Raw genomic sequence first — 27774 nt, forward strand, 5'->3', positions numbered from 1 at the left:
TATCGGATATCCATTTAGGTTTGGGTTCGATTCGGATAATACCCATAACCTGAAATACCATAAAACAAGATCCAGTCGGTACTTATGTCGGGTTCGGTTCGGTTCAAATTTGTTTTTATCGGATCGGATTCGGCTCGAGTTTTCGATTTCGATTTATTTGTCCAGCCCTAATTTATTCTCTTCAATACCGATTTAAAATTTCTGAATTAAAAAAGAAAATATAAGAGAATGATCACTAAAGATACATGAAAAATTTGAAAACAAAATATAATTAGATATTGACATGCACAACCACACGGGTGTTTGTCTTCATTTATATTTACATAGACATATTGTTTTTACTTCAAAATTGTATATATCATAATAATCACATTTTAAAATGTGTAAATCACTTTTTCAAACCCAATATTGTTATGGTTTAGTTGTTCTTGACCAAATTAAATGTTTCAAACTATCACTTCTATCTTATTAAAACAGAAACATTTTGTTGGACCTAACATTTATTTTGTAAGTTTTAAAATTAAATACACATTTATACTTTATAATTAAACCTACATTAAATCACTAATGTTTTTTTCTTTATACCACTATTCATGTTTCCAAACAATATACTTATACTATTATCAATGTTTCCAAACAATATGTTTTTATACTACTATTAGTGTTTCCAAACAATACAATAATTAATCTTATTTATTTTATATCTATCATTTTCTCTTTAAAATTTTGTAGAAATGTCATAATTTCATAAATTGCAAAATAATGAACTTTAAAATTTGGATTATAAGATTACAAATTATGAAACTATTACAATTTAAATCCAATTAGATTACATATCGGTCATCCATCAGTTCAATCGGTTATTTTCAGGTTTTACTGGTTTTTTTAATATGAATATTTTAAAAACCTAAATTGAATTGTCAGATCTCCGGACTAACCGGTATAATCACAATCGGGTTAAATTTAAAAACACTGATTTAAATGCAAAAATATTTTAAATACACACTCTTTAAAAATTACCAAAATATTTGTTAAGTTATTAGTGAAATTTTTTATCGTAAAATATTTCGCGCTTCCAAAGCGCGGATCAAAATCTAGTTTAACTTTTATATTCTTTACAATATATATATATATATATATATATATATATTATATTTAAGGCCAATATGTTATTTGTTTATTGTTACGTCTAAAGATATTGTAACATTTCACAATATTTAAATTAAAATAGATAAAAATTAAAAGTTATCGACCTATCAAATTATATTAATTTTAAAATTGTATTTATGATTGATATTTAATAGAAAATTATATAAGTGACTTCTCTTTTTAACACACTTTTAAAACAGTAAGATGACGAATATATTATCAAATGCATTAATTGTTAGACAAACAAAAAACAAAAATAATTAAAACCAGCAAAAAAGTACCTAGAGTTTTTAGTTAGTTGTCGACAGCTTGGCTAACATTTATTTCATGAAGATATGGAGTAATTACTGTTGAGAAGCGTACACAATCTATAAATCTGCAAATCTTTTTGCATGGTAATTGGACTCTCTCCAGTATTACTCGTCTTATAAAGAAAACGTTTGGTTTCAGACAATGAATAACATTTTTGTTTATCTTTTTGTTATTGATGCTTTGTATTTTGGGTTAAACGAAGCTCGTATCTGTCATAAAAACACCTTAAATTTTCAAAATCACCTTTTTTCCAGTCATAGTATTCTCAAAGTTCATTGTAAATCTCGAAACGACGATTTAGGCGATCACTTTGTAAAGTTCGAAGGTCCAGCATACAATTTTAGTTTTCATGATAGTATCATCGTCTTTTATAAAACCAAATTTGATTGTAACATGTGGAAGGGGGCAAATATGGAGTATCATCAATCTTTTCGAGCATATACAGCAAATTTTGTTATTAGATGCGGTGAGTTATATACATGGGATGCTAGAGATGATGCAATTTACTTGTCAAAAAATGATGAACCAGAGGAGCGCAAGCACACGTGGATTAAAGATTAATGTGTATAATGCTGAGTTTTCATATTAATTAATTCCACCTGTGAGCTAAGTTGCCTCCTTATATTTTCATTGTTAGAAGTTAAAATAATTATTTCCCGGTTTTTTATTTATTTATCATTTATGTTATATATATAATAAATTAACTGCGTCTTTATTCTTGTTATTACCTTCAAATATCAAGATTAATAAAGAACTGTTCCATATTCAAAATTTTATGATTCAATTATATTTTCTTAAACAATCGGCCTTATAGACAAAAGAAGTTAAAGGTTATGTGAAGTGAGGGGACCCGATTAAATAGACAATTGCCAATGCAAATTATGAAGTTCTCGTGCCACTATGAACCATGAACACCCATATGAAAATGGTGAATTTGGCAATTTGCTAATATGTCTATGTTGGAACACAAAATTCACTGAATATATATAATAGTTACTAGGTGTTTTTTTGCATCATGTGTAGCATTAAAATTTAAAAATTTATTTAATATTTAAAAGGAATATACTAGGACTGGGCAAAAAATCCGAATCCGAAAAACTAAACCGAACCCGATCCGAAAAAGTAGCACCGAACCCGAACCAAAATTGATTAAATATCCGAACGGATTCAAAATTTTGGTATTTAAAGAACCGAAATCGAACCCGATCCGAACCGAAATATTTTGGGTACCCGAATATATCCGAAATAAATTTATATACTTAAATATTTACATTATTTTTATATATAATGTATATTAAAAATATTAAAATATATAAGATACCTTTAAGTTTTCCAAAATACTCGGAAAATATATGCAAATAGTCAAAAGTAAATGCTTAAAATAGCTAAAGTATACTGAAAACACCAAAATAGTTAAATATATATTGATTCTTTATCCAAATATTCAAAGAAAACCAATTTATATGTTAAATTAAGGTATTTTGACATATATGTTATGAAAATTTATATGTAATATATTATCTTTCTTATAGATTTTGAAAATTTAAAGTATATAATGAATTTTGAAAATTTAAAAACATTTTAAATGGGTTATCCGAACCCGAACCGAACCCGCAAAGATCCGAACCGAACCCGAACCGAAATTTAGAAATATCCGAATGAGGCTGAAATCTTTGACCCCGAAAACCCGAAACCCGAATGGACTGAACCAAAACCCGAATGGGTACCCGAACGCCCAGCCCTAGAATATACTATTATTATTTTAGATTTTATTATTTTCTTTTTAATATTTAATATAAATTTTGATTTAGTTGAATATAAAAAACAAAGTAAAAAGTTTTGTTTATCTAAAATTATATTTAAGAATAGGTATGTATATTTAAAATTATAATCTTAATTTTTATCTATTTCTTTCAGTTAAAATATATTAAATCAACTTGTATAAGATTTTTTTAAAAAAAAATTGATATAAGAATTGTATAATTATCAAAAAATAAAACATAAAGCTTCATTAAACCCAAAACATAAAGCAAATAAGAAATGAAATATTAAACAAGAGATTCATTACTTTGAATAAACCAAAGTTTCTTAAAACTAATTATACTTGAGAGGACTGCTAAAGCGAATATTAATTAGATTTTAGTATGCATATATATATTTATATATATATATATGATTTATTGGTTTCTTGGATTCCATATAAACAAACTTGGCCAACTTTTCCATAATGGAATATACTTTAGTTAGTACTCCCTCTGTCCCAATTTAAGTGGAGTTTTAGGGAAATTTTTTTGTTCTATTTTAAGTGATGTTTTCAAGTTTTTAGGTAAAAATAAATGCATTTTAATATTTTTAATTATTTATATTCTGTAGAATAATTTTTTATTGGTTGAAATTACTTTAATCATTATTGTTTTTAGGTAAACGAAAAAAATAGAATAAAAGTTTGTAATTTCTTAATCAACGTGCAAAAACCTCAAAACTCACTTATTTTGGAACAGAGGGAGTAGTAAATATTATCTCGTTTTAGTTGAGCAAACAAATACATCTTGTTTTAGTTATTTTTCTTCTTTCTAACAGTTAATCCAGTTATTATTAATATATTAGCCAGTTAATAGTGAAAAGATCTCAGTTTTCAGATTTCCAATAAATTACTCAGATTTCTGTTTTTAATTTTATAACTAAAGATAGCGAAGCCAATTTTTTTGGTTTAAAGTGTCATTTTAGTCGGTTAATATATTAGTTTATTGTTATAGGAAAACTGGTGGATGGTAAAATGAAGATAGTTAAAGTTACATTATTATATATGATGATATGAGATGCAGGTGTAGTAGACATGTCAGTTTTTTTAAAAAAATTGGATGTATAACACTAGATTATGTGATATCTTGTTGATAATTGATACATAGATTGTCAATCAATTTTTAATTCTATAAGAATTTTTGGTATTCTAACAAAAATGAATTATAGGCTAACTTCATAATGATTACAAAGAAAAATGAGAATAATTTTCCATATAAAGATGAAAAAATCATCTATGAACTAAAGTACTGGTTTAAAATAATTATTTTATTGATTTAGTTGGAACTAGGACAATAAAAGAAATTAAGGGTCTGACTAGTGTAACTACAGCGATTGCGGGAGTTTAAGGATGCGGGTAGTTGCTGTTTTAAGCATTTTAGAAGATTATACGATACGATTGATACATCGATTAGAAAATTGTGCGTTTGCGGGACTGTTAACTACCAAATGCAACAACTATTAAATAATAAATTAATAATATTTGCATTTTATATAATTTAAAAGTATTAAAAATCAGAATATATAATAATATAAAATTATACTATTATACTATTATTTAAAAAAAATTACAGAAAGTATTTTTTAAAAAAGTTTTTAATATAAACTAAAATATAATATATATACATTTTACAATTTATACTATTTCAATTTAAAATGTTTATTGAATGTTTTAAGTTTTATTTTCCTGTTTTTAGAAAAAAATTTATCCTCTCTCAACCGCCTGCAACTAACCAAAAAGCTGAATTTTTGAGTAGTACCGGAGAAACTAGTCATACCCTAAAGTCGTTGGAGATTTGTTTGCCAACCGCAATGTTTGAACTGAGAAAGAATTGATATGTATGCGGCTAATGTGTCTAAGTCTCTTTATGCGTCAAAAGTAGCATAGCTATGAGATTTTTTTTTCTAACCATAGCTATGAGATTTCACTAAATGAAATAGAGTAATTTTAATGGAACTCCTGATGAAATACATTTTCTGGAAAATACTCAGGAATTCGAAGAAATATTAAGAAAAATGAAATTAATTGTTGTTTTGGATTTTATTGGTAATTACTGCTTTTTCTCCAATATTTATATTCCTGAGAATTCCTGAGATATACTGAAGAATGTATATCGAGAATTACCAACACATTTACGTGAAATTATTTTTTGAGATATATTTTCAACAAATTATTGAGGAAACAATATATCTGTCAACTAGCCGTTGTAATTGTTGAAGAATGTTCATTTTATCGGTAATTAGTAATTACTGATGATTTTTGCTTGAATTATATGACGGTTATATAGCAGACTGAAATCTATACTATTAAAACAGAATGTTTTTTTTAGGTGCCCTTCTGTTTTGAATATACTTACAGATTCATACCACTGCTTTATTTATAATATATGATTTCTATTTAAATCCTAACAAAATCTATTTAATTCTAACAAAATCTATTTAATTCAACAATATTTACTTTTAAATTTTTTTAAATAACCGAACAACAATAAAATCTCATATTTTAACTTGTCCTTAATTTTAGGATTGATTTGTTTGTTGCATAATTGTTTTGATTTATTTTGGAAACTTAAAAATATTTTTAGCATCTGAGATTAATTTATAACTAAAAAATAAGTGAAGAGAATTTTAAATATTTTTAAAAATATATATTTGTTTCAATTATCATTTAAATGACCGCAAAAAATATTAATTTTTAATTTTAAATAAAAAATTACAAAGAATACGTTTAATAAATCAATTTGTTAACTTCAAAAAACTATTTTAAAAAATGCTACAGCTACTCATAATATTGACACATATTATAAAATTGTAGAAATAATTATTTTCTAAATCAGTATGACTTAAATTTACTAAATATATGCGCTTAAAATATAATTTAACATAAATTTTTAAAATCAATATTTAAAAATTTAAAAGAAAGTTGACTTTCCAAAATAAATCTACAATTAATGAGTAGAAAAATTTAAAATTATTATTTACATATTTTTCCATCAAATATATAAAACATGTAACAAGTACAAACGGGTTATAATTTTATCAACAAAAAAAAATCTTGCGCTTTCAAAATATAGATAGAGATATTAATATATATATATAATATTAAGAAGTCCTTAAATAAATAAAAATCTGTTAAATGTATTAAAAGTATTTAATACAAAAAAACATCTACTTGATAATCGTAATTCATTCAAAAGCTACATTTACCATTTAAACAATAAGTTTGCAGAATTTAATTCATAACCATAAATAATATTGTTACCATAATTCTAGATCTCTATAATTTTTTAAATATTCTAATTTATTCTAAAAACAGTTTTTTATAATATAAATTCATCGATTACATATTTCCGATAATTATGGGAATACACTATGTGATGGAGTTGTATTCATTTTCTCTGTATATTAATGGAGTTGTGTTCATGTAGCAAGCTTTTTGATAGGATTATTTAATTTGAACACTACACTGATAAGAAAGTCAATGAGCCGGCGAAAACCATTTTGGGGTTTAGTTAACTTCTCACTCTAATGGTGATAAGCGCTGGTCAAAATCTAATCTATACTATTAAATCAGATGAGTGTTTATGAATCTGTCCCTAAAATTTCTAAATAATTACAAAAATTGCATGTACATTTTTTTCAGCATTATTTGCAACCAATCAAAGGTCATTATGTGATTTAGTTTTTAGTCTTTTTGAAAATTTTGTTTCCTAAATATTTTCACCATATTTTTCAAAAAAATCATTCACATTATTAATTATTTGAAAGCATTTATTAAATGAAATTTCAAAATAAAATAAAGTTGAAATAACAAATGATTAAATCAACAAAATCATAATACGGGTCTGAATTATCTCAACTCCTTAAAAATAGTTTCATTTAAAATAAAAACTAAATCACATAAACTAAATTTAATAAAATTATAGAAAATGTTTTGAAACGCACAAATGAATATTTCAATACAAGAGTGTTGAAGATATCAAATATTTTATTTAAATTTAAAAAATCAGTATAAAATAAGTTTAACTTCGGTTTAAATAAATAAAATCATATTACAGGTTAGAATTATTTAGAGTCTTTGAAAAGAAAAATAAGTCATATAAGTAAATTGAAGATAAATTTCATAAAAATTTAAAATATATAATTTATCAAAAATCATAATTTTTATTACATAAAATAGTTTTCCAACAAAAAATATACCCGCCCTTTTCAAAATCTAGTTTTTTAAAAAAACTTGTTATGGACTCCCGACAAAAGAACCCATCACAATTTTATTCAAAATTTAGGTCACTTACATTTATAAATAGGGAGAATTTGTGAGATATACATAAGAGGCACTAAACTAAAGAATATGTCCATTCTACAGTATAGACTCATTGATGTGACAGGTTTTTCAAAAAATGCCACTACTATCCTTTAGAGAGCGCGTGGACGTGGGAAAAGGAAAAACAAATAAAAAGCGTACTATACAATATTCATTATAGTTTAACAAAATAATGGATATCCACAAGCGAAATTCGACTATACTATATGCATAATAGTATGGACAAAGCTGCAACAAAATTAAACATTCACTTGCAAGAAGATATCATTTACCCAAACCATATATCCTAAATCCTAAACTCAAACCATATACCCAAAACTCTAAACCCAAACCTAAACCTAAACTCTGAACCCTAAACTCAAACTATATACCCTAAACCCTAGCCCTAAACCCAAACCATATACCCAAAACTCTAAACCCAAATCCTAAACCATAAACCCTAAACCCAAACTCTGAACCCTAAACTCAAACTATATACCCTAAACCCAAACTCTGAACCCTAAACTCAAACTATATACCCTAAACCCAAACCCTAATCCTAAACCCTAAATCCTAAACTCAAACCCTAAACCCGAACTATATACCCAAACCATATACCCTAAACCCAAACTCTAATCCTAAACCCTAAATCCTAAACCCAAACCCTTATCCATTACATGACTATGCTATACATATTATAGTATGACTCACTCACAAACTTTGTATATATGAAATTCTTTAAAATTTTCTTAGAAAGAAAGATGATGAGTGGCAACGGTATTGGAGAATAAACAGTGTAACTGATCAAGTATTGATTAAGAAGAATCAGGAAGCACAGAAGAAGATACAAATTTTAAAAGAAGAGAAAAAAATGTATCATACTATACTGTAATTTAAAATAGTATGGAACATATGACGCATGATATTGTTCATCTTCTTCCCCAATTCAATCCAACCCTAAACCCTAAACCCAAACCATATAACCTAAACCCAAACCCTAAACCCTAAACCCAAACCATATAACCTAATCCCAAACCCTAAACCCTAAACCCAAACCATATACCCTAAACCCAAACCGTAAACCATAAACCCTAAACCCAAACTCTGACCCCTAAACCCAAACCATATACCCTAAATCCAAACCATATACCCTAAACCCAAACCTTAATCCTAAACCCTAAACCCTAAACCCAAACACTTATCCATTACGTGACTATGCTATATATATATATTATGGTATGGAATACTCGACACACCCACAAACTTTGTATATATGAAATTCTTTAAAATTTTCTTAGAGAGAGATGATGAGTGGCGACGGTGTTGGAGAACAAAATAATGTAATTGATCAAGTAGTGAATAAGGAGAATCAGGAGGCAAAGAAGGAGATACAAATTGCAAAATAAGAGAAAAAGAAATGTATCATACTATACTGTAATTTAAAATAGTATGGAACATACCGCATTGATACTGTTCATCTTCTTCCCCAATTCAATCTGTCGTTCTTTTCACCTAGATTTTCTGTTTTGCATGGACGACGTTCGTAAGTGAAAAAAATTTCCAGTTTCCAAGTTAAAAAACAATATCCTACTTATGCCGCACAGCCGAACCATTTATACTTGATTTAACTTTTCCGTTCCCAAACTCAGATTTCCACACACCTTCTTACAATCTCTCTTTTTGCCGTACGTAAGATATTGTAAAGTAGAAACAAAATTTTCATTTTCAGAATAAAGAGATGAAACACTCGTTGATGTTTACACGCGCAGGAAATGATATTTTTGGCACTTTACACAACAATATATAACATATCATAGCCAAAGTAGTGCTATGGCTATAAGTTTTTTTTTCCTTTTCTTATGTATATGGGCTCCAATTTTCCTTATAAATATCATTTCTCCTTTATCACAACAAACACACAAAAAAGCATGGTTCCTCCTGAATATTTTTGTTCGTGGGTGGATAGATAAACCTGCTATAGATCCAGCGATATATTTTCTTACAAAAGAATATGCACACGATATTAGAGAATTCATGTTTGTGGCTTAATGACAACAATAATGGGAACAAACTCTCAGATCTAATCGTGACAGGAGCGTCACCAAACCGGAATTTCGGGTTGCTTCTTGCAACATCAAGATCACTCAGATCATATAGCGAGCTTTCTCTCAACAGGTGTTTGAAGATGTTAAGATGGTGTAACTTGATAGAAGCTTGGATGAGCATCGCCTAAGAAGGAGAATAATAACCAGTTACAGAAAGTTAGAAAACTCTAAATCGAAAACTAAAAATTAAAATAAGGTTCCAGATAACCTTCACATTAATAAGCAGGATGTTGATCACCATCAGCTCACCACCTTTTCCACATGCTTTATGAGCCTTCCAAAACTGAAGTATTCTCATCTGAACAGTCTCTCTGCAGTCGTCAGCTAGCCTTCAGCTCCGAGAAGTGAAATTGAGAAGTCGCCATGGTAGAGGGGTTTCAGTGATAATGGACACGGACTCTGATTTCGACAAACAAAAGATTTGTTTGTGTTGCTCAAACGATTCATTTTTATATGCAACAAACGATTCATTCAAAAGATTTATTTGTGTTAAAACTAAGACATGCGGAAACAGAAGGAGCATCCAATGCTGAGTACCTGAGGTGGTTTTCTAAGAAAAGAGAAAAAAGGCTCTTCTATTGGTCTAGATAGATAGATTTGGTTATATATTTTTAGTTTTTGTAAACATGAGGTACAATCTTTTTTGACCTTTGAAGTGAGATCATTTATGTGCAAAAATAGGTCTAGGATTTTGGATATTCGGGTTGGTTCTGGATAATTTGGTTATTTAGAAATTGTACCCAATAAATACTTTGAAGACTTATGGTTCGGTTTTGGATCGGTTCGGACATGTTACGGGACGGTTCGGGTTTCGATGAAAGTAACCATATTTAACCCGAAAAAATTGGATACTTAACGGTTCGGTTAAAAACTATCCGAAGTCATACCCGAAACAATTGGGTACTAAACGGTTTGGTTAAAAAATATCTGAAATCATTCTAGTAACCGAATTAAAAGTGATTCTGAAACCAAACTCATTAAGTGAAATGTCAAAGCAAAAATAAAACATAGTTTTCACCACCTAAAATGAAGCAAATCACAACAGAAACATAGAGTACTTGAAGTCTTAAACAAGACCACAAACTGAAATGTTGTCTTCTTAGGTCTTAACACCAAATGAGACAGTCACTCTCACTCGTCCACAGTCCAGTCCTTATTATACATTGCATCCAGCTTCAAACTCTAGAAAAAAACAGAATTCTATAAGTGTTCTATTCTAAACTTTAAGCATCAAAATCATATTGTAAAGAGTTCAAAAGAAGTGAATCATACTTCTCATAAGATCATCTTGTTGCTCCACATCTGATTTTTTGTTTTTTGCTTTTCATTAGAACTTAAACAACTTATGTCTGTTGATGACACTTAAGATTTAAGTTCTGTGTTTTGTGGTCGTCATTTTATTTTTGTGATTTGACCAATTTTTTTTTTATAATCCCGGCGGGTACGCTTGACCCGCTTGATTAATGCCGAACGGATACAGTCATCCTGTCTAACTGTTAACGGGTCAGGCGTATTGGATTTACATTTAAAATTTTGACTCATACCAGCCGGGGGGGGTTGGATCTGACCCGCTTCCCAGCACTGCATGTTGTGTTATAGATTGTTTTTTTTGTCATAGATTGTTGTTGGTTCATATGCTCAAATATACAAAAAGAACCAGTTAAAGATTATTTGAACTTTAAATATTATCATGATCACATGCAAACTACACTTGAAACGTGTAATCTGAGGACAGCTAGATGGCATCTGGGTTTCTATAAGAGGAAAGCCAGATCTTGTTTGTTAATTTCATTGTTTTTAGTGGAAAAGGAAATAAATTATATAGAGATAAAAAAAACAAAGAGTAACAGACGTAACGAATATTTCCTTTTTATCAAAAAAAAAAAAAATTCTTCTAAATTTGAAGTGACCTTTCACAGTTTGTCAGCCTTTCTATGTGTGAAACGCATTGTGGTTGTGGATAGCCAACATTAAAATTTCCAAATATGGTAAGTTTAAAATAATATTAGTCGTTTTAGGATTTATTCTTTGCAACACATCCACTCACCTACCAGAGAAACTTTTTTTTCTGAAACACTTTTTTTTGGAGACACTTTTTTTTTGAAACACCACCTACCAGAGAATATACTTCTTTTCCTCACACTTCAAAATTCAAATTTATTACCTTTTTAGAATTATTTTAAGTTTTCTATTACCCTTATTGCAAAAGGGACGTTTAGTTTTTTTATAAACAGAATAATGGCACTTGAAGTGTCTTTATTTTTTTAATATATATATACTTCATAATAAAACGACGAAAGCTGTGATTTACGGTGGATACTGACACTTAGAATTTTTTTTAAATGGTTCCCCTTTTGAAAAACATTTCTCTAATGGTTAGGGTAATTAATTAATTGAAGATATCGCATGGAAAAGGAAATTTAAAGACCAAATTGGTTAATCTGCCACTTCTCATCCCACTCATAACGCACAAATTCTCATTTTAGTGCTAAGTGGAGACTTTGGCAAACTCATATATAGAGCTGAAAACTAAGATTTTTAACTTGTTGACTACTTGAATAGCTAGATAACATCCGTAGGATGAAAAACTTGTTATGTTTTTTGTAACTGTGAAAAACTTGTTCTTAGTTCGCTAAATCTGATAACTGGTTCTTTGACAAACAAAAAAAACTATAACTGAGTGAACAAAAAGAAAAATATATATGTTTCGAGATTGTTAGAACACTCCAATGGTGGGTTCTCACCATTGGATTCTCAAATTTTACATATGTATATAAATATTAATATTTAATTATAGGTAATTTAAGATTATATAAAACCAAAGAAAAATATGTATGTATAGATACTTTTGGTTGAGTTTTCTATAAAAAATATTCTTGGATTCATCTTCCTAAGATGAACATGTAAATTCACCAACCAATAGTATTTTGTTAATTTATATTTTAGTATTTTTTAAAAAATAAAACAAGAAGTTAAATTATATTTTTAAATAAATAGGTAAAAATAAATAAAAATAGTAAACTACGTAATCATATTTGTCATCAACAACCATTAAAACAAATATATATATTTGTTATCAACATTAAAACAAAAAACAATTGTGAATATATGTTTATTGTAAACCACGTAATCATCTTAAAAGCACCTATGTATTCGTCAGTAAAATGATTTTCTTTTGACAAATAGTAACATGAAAGTTGTCTTGTCTCTTCTTTTGAAGGTTTACACGTACTGGAACAAGAGGCCATTTTCCCCAATCAGATATTCTAAAATAACACTTCAATCAATAAATCCAAAAATATAATTTATTTTCTTAACATAAAGTTTAAAATTCAGATTAAGAAAAGCAAAATAAAAAGTTAAATTCCCAATGCCACCACTTGGTAATTGGACTTCTGTTTGAATAATGGCTAGAGAATAACATGGTAGTTGTTTGCAAAAAAAAAAAAAGAATAACATGGACGTATCACATCTCTTTCTTTTTTTTTGAACACCACGCATCATATCTCTCTTCCTCTTCTTTTTAGTGAAATCTCTCTTCCTTCTTTTCCCGAGTCCAAATTTACGATATTAGTTTTATGGTAAAAATGAAGAAACCAAACTTAGGAATGTAATCATTTGGTTAGAAATTTTATTTTTCCAGTCGGTATTTCTTTTCCATTACATATATAATCACAAGTTTAATATGTTAGTGTATTAGTACAAAATATGTTAGATATGTATAATTATAAAGTTACCATCACGCAATATATACATAATGTAATTTGAGAAAGTATAATTTTCATGTGAATACTTGTCCCCTTTCAAAAGCTAGGTTTTGTAATTCTTCTTTGAATATTTTAGAAAGTATTATTTTGATGTAAACCTATACATATAATTTCTTCTGGCCACTATAAAAATAATTTAATAACCTGAAACGTCTGTAAATTCACTCATTTTTAGTGGATGGCATCTATGTAGATTAAAAAAAAAACTTTTTGTAAAAGGCCAACACATATTTATTAACCATATAAATGTTTCTAATGGTAGATAGATTTTGTGAAGTAAGCAAACCGGATTCAAAACAACAACGTAACGTCAAACATACGTGGTCACAAAAATATAAGATTAGAAACAACTACAGACCTGACCTCACGGATATGAGTTTTTGTTTACGACTTATTTGAATATTTAGGAGAAGGTCTATTTGTGGGTTTTACTTTCACCCGGAACTCTTATTTGAATATTTTTGAGAAAATGTTTGTAATCTGCACCTTTAAAAAAAAATAGTTTACTTTATTTCATAGATTAGAAATACCCCAAATTAATCAATATATATATATATAAATAGAAATTCCTTGAACCTAAACGTCAAATCAAATTTACAATGGCCACTTATTCTCTCAAATACTATAAATACATGTTGTTCTGACTTTGTGTCTTCTCTAAATCAACATTAACAAATTCGATCCCTCAAAGCAAGACTACGCTTGTCTATCCCCGCAATAACACACACATATCATCAAACATTATTTCCTTATCCTTCAAAGTTATTATTTGTTTCTTCTGAGCTCTTAAAGAAGCAATCTAGATGGCCCGTATATCGTCAGACCCGCTTATGGTTGGGAGAGTGATCGGAGACGTTGTGGACAATTGTTTGCAGGTGGTGAAAATGACAGTGACTTATAACTGCGACAAGCAAGTCTACAATGGCCATGAACTTTTCCCTTCTGCAGTTACAAACAAACCTAAAGTTGAAGTTCATGGGGGTGACATGAGGTCATTCTTCACTTTGGTACGCAAACTTTTAACATATATGTTTATACAAATATTGTTTGTAAGAAATAAGATGCACAAATTATTCTTAATTTGTTTGAGAAAAAAAACATTTCTAAAACAAAAATTGATTATTCATCGACCCTGTAAAAAAATGAAACCTGAAAAGTAAAAAGTTAATGACTTTTAATTATTTTTATAGATCTCTTAGCTTTATGTAGAATATAGTGGTAGAGTAGTTGTTATTTTTTTCACAGAGTTTACCGTGGTGATATATTTAAGAATGGTACATACAAAACCTGTTTCATGAAACTCCTACTTTTCATATTAGTTTGTATTTTTGGGAATCTTTATTTTATATTAGTGTTCAAGATAGCTGCGTATTATTTATTTTTTGTAAAGCAACTACGAATTCTTACTTATCAAAAAAAAACCCTACGAATTCTTTGATGCAAATACATGAGTTTATTTATGTAGATATTTATTTAAACCACGTGTTTATATAGTCATGATTCATGAATATCGAATATGTCAAACAGGTCATGACTGATCCTGATGTTCCTGGACCTAGTGATCCTTATCTGAGGGAGCACTTGCACTGGTAAAATTTATTCCTTCCTTTTTTGGTTAAGAGAGACATGTGATTGTATGCATATGTATAACATTTTTTTTTGCGATGATATGTCAGGATTGTTACCGATATCCCAGGGACAACCGACGTGACATTTGGTAATGATAGAACCGTATTTTATAAACTACGGATTACTGAATATTGTAAAAAAATAAAAAATGATAATACTATACCAAAGAGTAAGAAAAGGATAATACAACTGCAGAGGCGAGATATTATCTCTTTCCTTAACTCAAAATACGTCCCGTAGTGCGACGGTTCGATAACGTAATGAGTCCCAGGATACAACTGCAAACAATCTTCTGAATTTGCGTCACTCTATCAGAAGTCTGGCGAAACTAGTTTTGTGTTGTACTCTCAGACACAAAAGAAAAAATAAAACATGACTATTCAAGAGAATTTTGTTGTTGCTCATATCAATGTGTTCGTGTCTATAATTGCAATATGGAGAAGTGCTTTATATGCTTGTTCCAAAGAACACTAATGATAAAACGTACACAAGCATTGATTCAAAATAATAAATTTTGATCAACCATTAAGACAAAGTCAATGGAAACGTTTTTATCATCAATGGCAAAGATATTTTTTGAATCATAAATTAATTTGAATTTGACCCAAAACATTGTTAGGGAATTAGACTAGTTGTCTATTAATCAAATTAATTTTTAATTCCAAACCAGTTTAATCCAATTTAATTTGGTTAACTCGGTTTAATGTGCAAACACATTTTGATCGAATATATCTTTCCAGCAATATATTATAGTATATTCATACTTCTCCATATATAAATAAGAGGACTCTCACCTCATATTTTATGTGGGACATTTACTAGTTATTTAAACATAGTCAAATAGTCAAGCTTACAAGCTTTCCAAGTCAATGACTTTGGACCAACATTTCTTATTCAAACGAACATTGTTTTTGACATATTAATACACTACTTCATAGTGTTTGTCAACCATTCAGTTATCCGACGAACGTCTTCGCCCGGAAAACTTACCGAAAATGGTCTAAAACCATCTCGTCAAAAAACGAGTTCCAACAATCCCCCACATGAATAGAAATGACTCTAGACACTAGACGACTCGACGACTTGACTTCCTAGACAAGAGTCGACAAGACTCAACTAGACTCAACTAAGGACTTTTGAGAGTACAAGCGAGAAATTCACTGTATGATGAGTTGGTAGCAATTTTTCAGCCTTGAACCAGTCATTGTTAATAGCTATCGGATTTACTCGGCCAGGAGGTGGCCATGATGTCTTGAACCTCCCGGGCTTTGGTGTAAACCTAGACAATAGCCAAAACACAGTTTCATTCTCTCACAAAACCAATTTCTCTATTGTGTTCATTTTGGCCGTGAACATTCCTGGTAATCATGAGTGAACTTTAGAGAATATAGCCATTTTATTCTCCTAGAAACGGCCCCATTTCACACCCACAAGGTGATTTGACATTAGTTTTGTTTAGAGGAGTATCATGTACTACTCCATTCATATCTCAAAACAATTGGCACAAATCATTAAAAGCAAATGCTTATCCTCTATTCCTTACATGTAGCACTGTTTAATCATCCTAGGAACTGGGTATAGACCGAAGTCTTACAGTGCTTTGGGCAGACTTAGTTTGACTTAGTTGTCTCCTTGAACCTATTTCTTGGGATCTCCAATCTGATAAGTAGAGTTACCGCCAAACCTCATCTTAGTTCATAGGCTAAACCCATTCCTCTTGATGATATTACAATTTGATCTCATGACACACCTTTAATAACAGGATCCTAGGTTGTCATCATAGTGAACATAATCTCTTGAGATTAGTCGAGATCAATTGTCTAATGATTTTTGTCATCTATTCAAGATACAATTAACCATTTTACACAAAAACTTAGTGTACAACACTACCTTTTTTTTTTCTTTAAAAAAAACATATTTTGATAACTATCACTAAGTTAATTTGGCCTCTTGCCAATAACTTTATATGGTAAGCAAAGCTTTCCCCACATTTCTTGAGATAGCTCAAAATCATGCATATTTATTTACATTTAACATCTCTTAAGAGTTTAGAAAATTACTCTACACCTCTTTTAGATTTAAATGAATAAAAATAATTTTGAAAAATTATTACAATTTTCTTTAAAATGTATTTCATTCTCAGAAATTCACATTTTAGATACAACTATTTTCATAGTTCTTTCAAGTTGATTTATAAATCTAACTTGTATATGCTTTGAATTTTTCCAAAACATATTTTGCTTTTAGCAAATATACATATCATTATATGATATTGTTTGTGCCATCAAAACCACCATTTTCTATGGCTATTCTCAAATATATTGACTTTAGAAACTACAATACACATGTCAGTTTCGGTCATATTGGTTTGAGAATTCTCATTGGTTTTGCATGGTCAACCTTTTTAAAATGTGCATTTAAGCATTGATGAAATACAAATGTTTTGATCAAATATCAACAAACATTTTATTTCTTATGGCAAATGATTTATATGTGGCAGACCTCTTCCAAACTTAATTTGGGGCGTCGACTCACAAAATTCATTTCCATTCATATAACATGATCCCTTAAGAATCAAAATGTTATTTATGACTATGGTTTCACCATATTTTTGAAACTTGAATCAGTTTTCTTTTCTCATGATCAAGCACTTAATAATCAAATTAAGCTGTTCCAAAAAATCTGAAATCACAAAATCAAAACGTTAATCATATTCTTGATAATTAAAGCACAAATAAATTGTCTTTAACCAAGTAAGCATTAACACATTTTGACCAATTAAATTATTTGATCAAGAAAACACACGTAAGACCACATTAAGAAATGCTTTTGATAATTTCATGACAAAACAATGCTGAAACCAATAAAATATACAGAACCAACTTCCCTTTTCGGTTTTGATTAGAACAAGTGACAATCTCCTTTTCCTGAAAAATCAGAAAATATATTCTAGTAAAATCATAATCGAGAATAAGCTGATGGAGGAGAGTGATTTTCATCATAGGAATTATCTAATTCCCAGCAATAGAGCCAAATCGATCATGGCACATATTCCAAATATTGATTATCCTGTTCTTTAAAACCTGTTTTCATAACAAAAACACTTCAAAAAATAATCAGTCCGGTTAGTGCAAAGCAATAAACGGATATTTTGAGTTAAGACTGATAGAACCGTATTTTATAAACTACGGATTACTGAATATTGTAAAAAAATAAAAAATGATAATACTATACCAAAGAGTAAGAAAAGGATAATACAACTGCAGAGGCGAGATATTATCTCTTTCCTTAACTCAAAATACGTCCCGTAGTGCGACGGTTCGATAACGTAATGAGTCCCAGGATACAACTGCAAACAATCTTCTGAATTTGCGTCACTCTATCAGAAGTCTGGCGAAACTAGTTTTGTGTTGTACTCTCAGACACAAAAGAAAAAATAAAACATGACTATTCAAGAGAATTTTGTTGTTGCTCATATCAATGTGTTCGTGTCTATAATTGCAATATGGAGAAGTGCTTTATATGCTTGTTCCAAAGAACACTAATGATAAAACGTACACAAGCATTGATTCAAAATAATAAATTTTGATCAACCATTAAGACAAAGTCAATGGAAACGTTTTTATCATCAATGGCAAAGATATTTTTTGAATCATAAATTAATTTGAATTTGACCCAAAACATTGTTAGGGAATTAGACTAGTTGTCTATTAATCAAATTAATTTTTAATTCCAAACCAGTTTAATCCAATTTAATTTGGTTAACTCGGTTTAATGTGCAAACACATTTTGATCGAATATATCTTTCCAGCAATATATTATAGTATATTCATACTTCTCCATATATAAATAAGAGGACTCTCACCTCATATTTTATGTGGGACATTTACTAGTTATTTAAACATAGTCAAATAGTCAAGCTTACAAGCTTTCCAAGTCAATGACTTTGGACCAACATTTCTTATTCAAACGAACATTGTTTTTGACATATTAATACACTACTTCATAGTGTTTGTCAACCATTCAGTTATCCGACGAACGTCTTCGCCCGGAAAACTTACCGAAAATGGTCTAAAACCATCTCGTCAAAAAACGAGTTCCAACAGGTAAGTCATATATGCATTCTTTTTTTTTTTTTAACATTTTCTTATCATATATGCAAATATATGATCCAGATTCGTAACCTAAGAGTTTGTATTAATTATAATCTACGTTTAAACCAAAGTGTCGTGAACATGTAAACTAAAGTATAACTATGAACTCTTAATTAGTTTCATACGGTCTAGGTCTGTAATCTATTTGTTTGTATTAGTGTCACCGTTTTTCAAAACACAAAGGTATGTAACTTATAATCCGGTTTAAGTTTAGAAACTGTACGTGGTACCTCATGAAATTCCTCTGATCAATGTAGACGACAAAAATATTTAATGTCATATACATGTCAACTGGTTTTAATATTTAAAAAAAAATACAAAACAGGAAAGGAAATAGTAGGGTACGAGATGCCTCGGCCAAACATAGGGATCCACCGATTTGTGTATTTGCTTTTCAAGCAGAACCGTAGAGGAAGTGTGGTTTCTGTTCCGTCTTACAGAGACCAATTCAACACTCGGATGTTTGCATATGAGAACGATCTCGGCCTCCCCGTTGCAGCTGTTTTCTTCAACTGCCAGCGTGAGACCGCCGCTAGACGCCGTTAATATCGATCGGTTGTTCCATGCATTCTAATGGGATGCAGCTTTCTATTATGATATCTATATATATATGGGTGTATTGTCATGAACTATTATTGTCATTTGAATAAATTTGGTCTTTCTTGTTTTAATTTATTTTCATATGGATGGGTGTTTCTGGTATTTTGAATGTAGATATAACTGATATTTCTTACCATAAGCCCTATCAATATTATTAATATAGTATATAGTTGTACTTATCATCCGCAGTGGTTCCGCAAAACACAAACCCACACCTTTACCTCGACTCTGTGGTGCCTTCTTCTCATCCGCAGTGGTTTCTACAACTAATTGTATAAATTATTTTTCTTCATATAAATTATTTTCGTTTGTTCAAGTTTAAAAAAAAAAATTTAAAACTCTTTCAAGTCCTAACCATCATTTAGCTCAGTATCTTTTTGTTTTAAGTAACAAATTTCCTTAATACTATTTGTCGATTTGAATTTGAGATTGTATAGTTGTGTTGACGATTGTTCATCTTCGATTTTACTACCATCGGGTTTCTTTCTCTTGTGTCTCCTCACTGTTTCATTATCTATTTTGATTCACTGTGAGTTAGCTCTTAATTAAAGGTCTCTCTCGGTCCAGCCAGCCAGGAACGATCGTCTACTAGTAAAATGTTTAATTTAACTATTGAACTTATAACCAGTCGCAATGGTTCAAAACTTTAAAATCATCAAAAAAAAAAGCTGGATGGGCTTATATCCCACAAAAAGTTGGATAGTAAAAGACTACGTCACTCACACTTCTAAAAAGAAAGAAAAAATGTTTCTTTGATCACCAATGTCAGTCATGATCATGATTCAGGGGCATCAAATTTTGTATCTATTATTTATAACACGTGAATGTTTTTTGCTTTTGTCATTGGATTGAATGTATTTGCTTGAGTGTTATGGGAAGCTAGCTCGGGTGCCGGGTCTTATTAACACATTCTCTGACTGTCTAAATGTAGGCTCCAATTGGTGACATGTAATATTAAAGTTTAAATAAAAGTTTATAATTTTTAATTAAAATTGGTGACATGTAATATTAAAGTTGAGTTATAGTATGATTTATAATTCGCTGTAACTCGCAGTAAAAATTATATAGTAGAAACTGTAAGTTTATTTGGTAAGTCTGCACTAAAAATAAAAATTATCATTTTAAATTTTTTATGACTGATGACATTTTTGATGCATAAGTTGCAGTATGAGTTTTTAATTTAATTAACTGAATATATAAAAATATAAATAATGAAACATATTCTTAAAAACAAAGGAACTGTTAAACTATTTTCAAAACAAATACATTTTAAAATAAATTTTAAATTAGTATAAAATTTTTGAAAAATAATTTTCATATATTTTATTTCTAAATATTATAATCACTAATAATACTATTTATTCCCATATCAATAGTAGAATAAATTAATAAAGTAATAATAATATCATGAACTTTAAACTAAAAATCTAATAGTATAAAAAGAAATTATAAATCTTCATTCTAAATCATTTTGAAATCTCAAACAAAAAATAAACTTAGATATTATTATAATTTTAGAATTGGAACCATAAATAATAATATTTATAATTTAACAAAGCAAAAATAAATTATATACAAACGTACATTAGTTACTAACGTGATCCGTTTTGTAAACTTATTATTTTTCTTTTTATTTTCAGACAGAAAAATCAATTAGTGTTGTAACTCAACTTCTAAAACATGGAATTTTGGTTGATGTTGGTTTAAGTTTTGAATTGGCAATTTTACAAAGGAGCTAAGTCAAATTTGTAACTCAACTACAATACATGATAAATCAAATTTAAAATCAAAAGGTCAATTTTTATGCATGATTGGTAACAATTTTGAGTTGCCAATGATTTTTACTCATAACTCAATAAAAATCAACCACACCTCGTGTCACCAATCAAAGTCCTAATGTATAGAAAACTATATATGTGCTCTTTGTAAAATTTAACTTAGTGTTTTAAATCGTGGAATAAGCACAACCTTAAAAGTCAATCAAAAGCTTCAACACCGAGCAGGCGACGACACTAATTTTCCCTTCTTGGCATAAAACTCAAACTAGTATATAAAAATCAGAAGTAAAGTCCATAGAGGATCTCATTAAAATGGCAACGAACAGTCAGGTTTCATAGCTTTTGACCAAAAAATAGCATAGCCGATTCTTTAGTTATGAATGATTGGGAGGGACTCGGATAAAGACTCCGCTACAAAGGTTTGGTAGGTACCCAAAAAACTAAACGCTGACGGCAACAATGTAAGCATTCCAAGCATCGCACTGTTGAAAGTTCTTGACTTCTTCGTACTTGATATCACGTCCTGCACCAAACCCATCTGTTCTACGCATTTCAGAAGCGTCTGGCATTTCCCTGAGCCAGAAATGGACTGATCTAAACCCGGCTTCTTCCATACAGTCCTTTATCTCCGGTAATGACCACCTACACACACACACATGAACAACAAAAGATCCACGTGCTACTTAATCTTTAGACATAAAGAAAAAAAAGTGAATGTGAATGTGGAGGCCACTTACAGTCTCCAGCTATAAGAAAAAGCATGGCGAATCTTTCTGTTCTGCTTCTGAAGGTGATAGTGAAGACTGATCCTTGTCTTGCGACTAACAATATCAAACTCGGCCTGCTCCCATGTATACTGCCATAATAACATAATAGACAATATTTAGAACAATTATTCCAAGCAAGTTTCATCTTTAACTCTCTTTTTTCTTTTTACCGTGAAAGTTGGGAACTTCCGTTGAAGCTTCAACTGTCCCTCAGCAGAAGCACCTCCATACAAGTCCATAACAAAGATACCACCTTTCTTGGACAAGGCCTCACGCGCGTTCTTGAAGTAAGTAACCAACTCCGAGCGTTTGTGTAGGCAACAGCAACTGAAATTGAAAGCACACACGATATCCCTCTTCGGCAACGAATCTGATTCGACTCCAGGATCATCAGCCAAATCTTCTTTATCATCATCACCCTCATCATCCAAGCTGATGTTTTGTATCAGCTCATGGGATTTGGAAGTCACATGCTTAGCGTCAAGAGGGGTCAGAACATTCCCGTGGAGAAGAGACATCCTCGAGTACACGTCAGCACCGAGCTTGCTGATGTTGTTGTCCATGCACCATTCCAGCGCCTCGAGGTCGAAATCTAGCCCTACAGCTGTCCGCCTCGTGTCAGCCTTCAGCCACTCCGCACTAAATCGAAAGCAACAACAACAACACAAGATTTTTATTTTCACAGTATTGCTAAGATGAGTGGTTTTAAGCCAAGAGGAAGGGAAAGAAACAAAGAAAGAAACCTTAAGAGAGCAGTGCCGCAGAAATCTTCTTGGAAATGGAGAGGCTGCCTTCCACCCACATACATCAAAAAGAACTTCTGCAAGTAGCTTATGTCTCCTTTTGGTGACTGCACACCACAAACACACATAATCAGTGTTCTAAAAATCAGTGTAGGAGGCGCGGCAAAAAAAAAACAGAAGTAAATAAAACAATTTTGCTAGAACAATATTTTCAAAAATTGGTCTAGGCATCTCACTAATCAACAATAGCATATAAAGCGCCTAGTGACTTCTTGAACATTGCACATAATACAAAATGTCTTAAATTTAGTTCTTCTTTCTGTAAGAGAAAGAAATTACCGACAAATAACAGAAAGACATTAGCTTTCTCATCTATATAAGACATTAACAGTTTGTCCAAAAACGACACGAACACATAAATTGCACCAGAACACACATAAAAAGCTTTATGTAAGAGAACCAAAGAACAGACCATGAAATTGCGGACATATTAACAGAAAGAAAGTCATTAGCTTTCTCATCTAATGTGTTATTACCTGCACTGATTGTTGGTATAAAAGGAACTTTGAGGGCAAATCGGATGAAGACTGAAGCTCGTCGCTTCCTTCTTCTTCTTCTTCTTCCTCAGAGTTTTCTTCGTCTTCGTCGACGACGGAGGGAGCAGCCGGAGGGTGTTGATCGTAGAAATCTTCGCCATCATTCGAGAATTCTCCTTTGTGGCGACGTCGATTTGGCTTTTTGTCTCGTTTTCCCATCTCTTTTCGCGTCGACAGAGTAGGAGAAGTAGAGCAGTCAGAGGCGGAACTGGAAGAGAGAAGCGTTTGTGATGTGTGGTCAACTGGTTTTGACCTTTTCTTTGTGAAAGTGCCACATAGGCCCTAGGCTTTTGTCTTTTCCAATTTACCGGTTTACAGACCGTATTTGCAGTTTTAACGGTATTTCAATTGCTTAAAGTAGAGATGGCAATTGGGCTCTCCCGTCCCGTCCCGTCCCGAACCGCTGCGGGTTCGACTTCTGGCGGTACACGGTGGGCCTGTCCCGCGCGGGATGCGGTCTTCAAACTAGCTGTCCAATCCCGTACCGCGAAATATGCAGGCATTCGCGGGCCGTCCCGCGGGACATCAATATTACATTGCTTATTTCTACATGCACAAACAAACATAGACATGAATTGATTTTCATCTTGCACATGATCGAATATACTCTTATAAGATCAATACATTAAGCTTATACAAAACAAATGTATTTATTATCATTTATGATGACTTGAAGAAGCTCTACAGTGCAGATTAGAGGTGCTTAGGAGACCGGAAGCATCATCGACACTGAAACCACCATCAATGGAATTCCATAGTGTCTAATCTCTCTCTCTCTCTCTCTCTCTCTCTCTCTCTCTCTCTCTCTCTCTCTCTCTCTCTCTCTCTCTCTCTCTCTCTCTCTCTCTCTCATGTGAAAGCATAAATGGAGACTTAGGATTGCTGCAAAATCCCGCGGTTTAACCCATCCCGCTTTCGACCCGTCCCGCTTTGAACCCGTCCCGCTTTGAACCCGTCCCGCTTTGAGCCCGTCCCGCGAGGCCCGCAATTTTGCGGGCTTATCAAATGGAGGCCCAATCCCGCCCCGCAGCAAGTCTTTACGGACGAGGCCCGCGGTCCAGGTCCTTAATTGCCATCCCTAGCTTAAAGTAGGGGTGTTAAATTCAGATTTTGATTTTGATTTTTTTTTTCTGTTTTAGGTTACTTCGGTTCAGTTTAAACAAACTATAACTAATTTTTTTTAATATTTTGTGAATTTTAATTTATATAATTAAGACTATATATTTATTAACATATAAAGATGTTTTCAATATTTTAACTTTCTTAAATATATTTTTTCTATTTTATTTAAAATGATTAGTAAAATAAATTAAAAATGTAACTATTCCATAAAATAAATAAAATTGTTTCTTTATTATTGTCACCAAAAGTCCCCACATGAGCAAACACCATCGCTACTAAAGTGATGAAACCGATTTGTATCTCTAACTACAATCTCTCTTTCTTCAATCTTCGCTATCATTTTGATAACCGCATGACAATCCCCACACACCCTAAGGTTCTTAATGATCAAAAGACGACTTCCCTTTGGCGTAGCGATCAACCCAAAAGCAATAGCTAACCTCTCACTATGCTGAGCAAGAACAGCTTCTTTATGCTCATCATCAACATCTTGAAGCACATAGCTCGTATCCGGCTCATACCCTAAATCCTTCACCCGTCTACTTAAGCCCTCTAGCTTCTTATATATCTCATCTCTGAGAGGATGAGACCGATCACCCGCCAAGAACGCATGAGTCTTGTTCTTCACCTCAATCCAACTATAACCAGCTTCTTTCTTCACCTTCCTCTCCTCCATCAGCTTCCTTACTTTCGCTCTCTCCTGCCAATCTCCTGATTCTGCGTACATATTAGACAGCAACACATACGCAGCTGAGTCCTCGGGTTTCATATCAATGATCTTCTTTGCAGCTAACCTCCCAAGCTCTGTTTTCTTGTGCACACGGCAGGCAGCTAGAATCGTCCTCCAAATGGTCGAACCAGCTGGGTACGTCATGTTCTCTATCACCTCCACAGCCTTCTCGAGTAGCCCCGCTCGGCTGTATAGATCGACCATACAACTATTATGCTCCTTCGTAGGTGCAATCTTGCATTCCTTCACCATTATATCGAAATACTTCTCCCCTTCTTCTACTAGCCCTGCGTGTGTACAAGCAGCGAACACTCCTATGAACGTTACGCCATCCATTCTCACCTTCCGCCTCTTCATCTCCTGGAAAACATCGAGAGCCTTTGTAGCTTCCCCGTGCTGTGCATACCCGGAGATCATCGAGTTCCACGACACTAGATCTCTCTCCGACTCTCCCTGCCTTTTAAAGACCGCTTCCGCGCTCTCGATGTCGCCTTTCTTTGCATACATGGTTACAAGAGCGCTGCTAACACACACAGAGTGATCCACTCTTGATTTTATAGCAAACCCGTGGAACTGCTTTCCCTGTCCGGAAGAAGCTGAAGCGGCAGCACACACGTTGAGGACGCTGGATAACGTGAACTCGTTCGGTTTCATCCCTCCCTTTGTGAGCTCGCTAAACATCTTTACAGCTGCTTCCGCCTCTCCGGTCTGAGCATATCCCGCAAGCATCGCCGACCAAGCGACGATATCTTTATCATCAATACCGCTGAAAACTTTCGCAGCCTCCTCTGCTTTGCCTAACTTCACATAAGCGTCTAGAAGAGCGGTCCCAACCGTGGAGGATCTCTCGTAGTTGGTCTTTAAAACTTGTGGATGAACCTCTTCCGGAGATATCACAGGAAGAGCAGTGAGGATTACGGAATAAGTGAACTCGTTCGGTCTAACACCTTTCCTCCTCATCTCATTAAACAACCCCACAGCTTCCTCTCTCCCATCGTTCTGCAAGAAACCACTGATCATAGCCGTCCACGTGACAACGTTCCCGTGGAAGCCCGTCTCTTCGAACAGCCTAAGAGCATCACACATCACTCTGCATTTACTATAAACCACCATCAGAGCCGTCCTTATGTTCTGATCAAGCGAAAACCCGTATTTGACAACGCTGCAATGGAGCTGCTCCGCGAACCTCAGCTCTTTGAGGTTAGCGCAGAGCTTGATAACGGAAGCAAAGCTAGATTCAGATAATCTGACGTGGCTAAGCCTCATAGAGTGAAACATTCTCAACGCTTCTAAATCAAGACCGTTCCCTGCATACCCCGAGATCATACTGTTCCACGTAACCACACTCTTTGCTTCAGTCTTATCAAACAAGATTCTAGCTTTCCTAATGTCACCGCATTTGAGATACAGATTAATCAGAGAGTTGGAAACCGGAACGGTCTTGTCTAAACCGTTCTTGACCACGACCGTGTGCACTTGACACCCCCTCCTCCCACTCGCTCCTTCTCCAGCCAAAACTCCGAGAGCAGCTGCAAAGGTAAACGAGTTAGGCTCAGTCCCTTCTTGATACATTCTCATAAACAGCTTCAGGACTTCCTCGTTGGACCCGTTCCTCGCGTACCCGCTTATCAAAGTAGTCCAAGTAACAACGTTCCTCTCTTTCATCTCGTTGAAAACGTTTCTTCCGTCTTTAACGTTACCGCCTTTCATGTACGTGTCGACTAGGGACGTGCCGACGCTCACATCGTCTAAAAACCCGAACTTTACGCATTGGGTGTGAAGCTGTTTGCCGAGAAGCTCGTCGCATAGAGTAGCGGAAACCTTTAGCACGGAGGAGAAGATCGAGCAGTCCATCTCCGTTCCGGAACGGTGGATGGTTAAGAAGAGTCTCGTCGCTTCTTGAGTGCGTCCGTCGCGAGAGTAACCGAAGAGCAAGCTTGTGTGGTTTTCTTGAACTCGGTCAGGACTTTTGTCGAACATGTTGTGTGCACAGTGGAAACGAGACGGTGTAGTGACAACACCGAGGCTGTAGATTCTGAAGTTGGGTTTGAGGTTCTTCAGAGATTGATGTCTCCATATTGTCGGTCTGAATTGCATTTGGTTTTACAAATAAAGAACTAAAAGTTTTGCTGGTATTTTCGCTTCAAATTTGTGTGTATATATATATATAGACATTATATGATTTTTTTATTCGCAACTCTCTGGTTCAAAATCAAATT

General features: G+C 32.2%; 3 protein-coding genes across 3 annotated transcripts; 1 reads left to right on the forward strand and 2 right to left on the reverse strand.

Moving 5' to 3' along the window:
- Nucleotides 1-14110: 14110 nt before the first annotated feature.
- Nucleotides 14111-19975, forward strand: LOC108850842 (protein CENTRORADIALIS-like). Its single transcript, XM_057008693.1, has 4 exons — nt 14111-14443; nt 14964-15025; nt 15113-15153; nt 19545-19975. The coding sequence occupies exons 1-4, from the start codon at nt 14240-14242 to the stop codon at nt 19763-19765; spliced, it is 528 nt and encodes a 175-aa protein (XP_056864673.1). The 5' UTR covers nt 14111-14239; the 3' UTR covers nt 19766-19975.
- Nucleotides 19976-21876: 1901 nt separating this feature from the next.
- Nucleotides 21877-23978, reverse strand: LOC108838992 (uncharacterized). Its single transcript, XM_018626944.2, has 5 exons — nt 23644-23978; nt 23108-23214; nt 22535-23003; nt 22335-22453; nt 21877-22239 (listed from the first exon to the last, which is right to left on the reverse strand). Exons 1-5 carry the CDS (start codon nt 23860-23862, stop codon nt 22038-22040), a joined length of 1116 nt encoding a protein of 371 aa, XP_018482446.2. The 5' UTR covers nt 23863-23978; the 3' UTR covers nt 21877-22037.
- A 1059-nt stretch (nt 23979-25037) lies between these two features.
- On the reverse strand, nt 25038-27742 carry LOC108851399 (pentatricopeptide repeat-containing protein At2g27610). Its single transcript, XM_018624825.2, has one exon. The coding sequence runs from the start codon at nt 27650-27652 to the stop codon at nt 25064-25066; it is 2589 nt and encodes an 862-aa protein (XP_018480327.2). The 5' UTR covers nt 27653-27742; the 3' UTR covers nt 25038-25063.
- Between the last annotated feature and the right edge of the window lie 32 nt (nt 27743-27774).

Source organism: Raphanus sativus, chromosome 4 (assembly GCF_000801105.2).
Source record: "Raphanus sativus cultivar WK10039 chromosome 4, ASM80110v3, whole genome shotgun sequence".
Taxonomy (NCBI): domain Eukaryota; kingdom Viridiplantae; phylum Streptophyta; class Magnoliopsida; order Brassicales; family Brassicaceae; genus Raphanus; species Raphanus sativus.

What these genes read in the sequence shown, in the direction of transcription:
- LOC108850842 (XM_057008693.1), top strand. Translation starts at nt 14,240, where the DNA reads ATGGCCCGTATATCGTCAGACCCGCTTATGGTTGGGAGAGTGATCGGA. An exon ending in TGAGGTCATTCTTCACTTTG is followed by an intron (nt 14,444 to 14,963) that starts GTACGCAAACTT and finishes TATGTCAAACAG; the next exon opens with GTCATGACTGATCCTGATGT. An exon ending in CTGAGGGAGCACTTGCACTG is followed by an intron (nt 15,026 to 15,112) that starts GTAAAATTTATT and finishes ATGATATGTCAG; the next exon opens with GATTGTTACCGATATCCCAG.
- LOC108838992 (XM_018626944.2), bottom strand. Translation starts at nt 23,862, where the DNA reads ATGGGAAAACGAGACAAAAAGCCAAATCGACGTCGCCACAAAGGAGAA. An exon ending in TGCGGCACTGCTCTCTTAAG is followed by an intron (nt 23,004 to 23,107) that starts GTTTCTTTCTTT and finishes CTTTCGATTTAG; the next exon opens with TGCGGAGTGGCTGAAGGCTG. An exon ending in GGAAGTTCCCAACTTTCACG is followed by an intron (nt 22,454 to 22,534) that starts GTAAAAAGAAAA and finishes TTATTATGGCAG; the next exon opens with TATACATGGGAGCAGGCCGA.
- LOC108851399 (XM_018624825.2), bottom strand. Translation starts at nt 27,652, where the DNA reads ATGCAATTCAGACCGACAATATGGAGACATCAATCTCTGAAGAACCTC.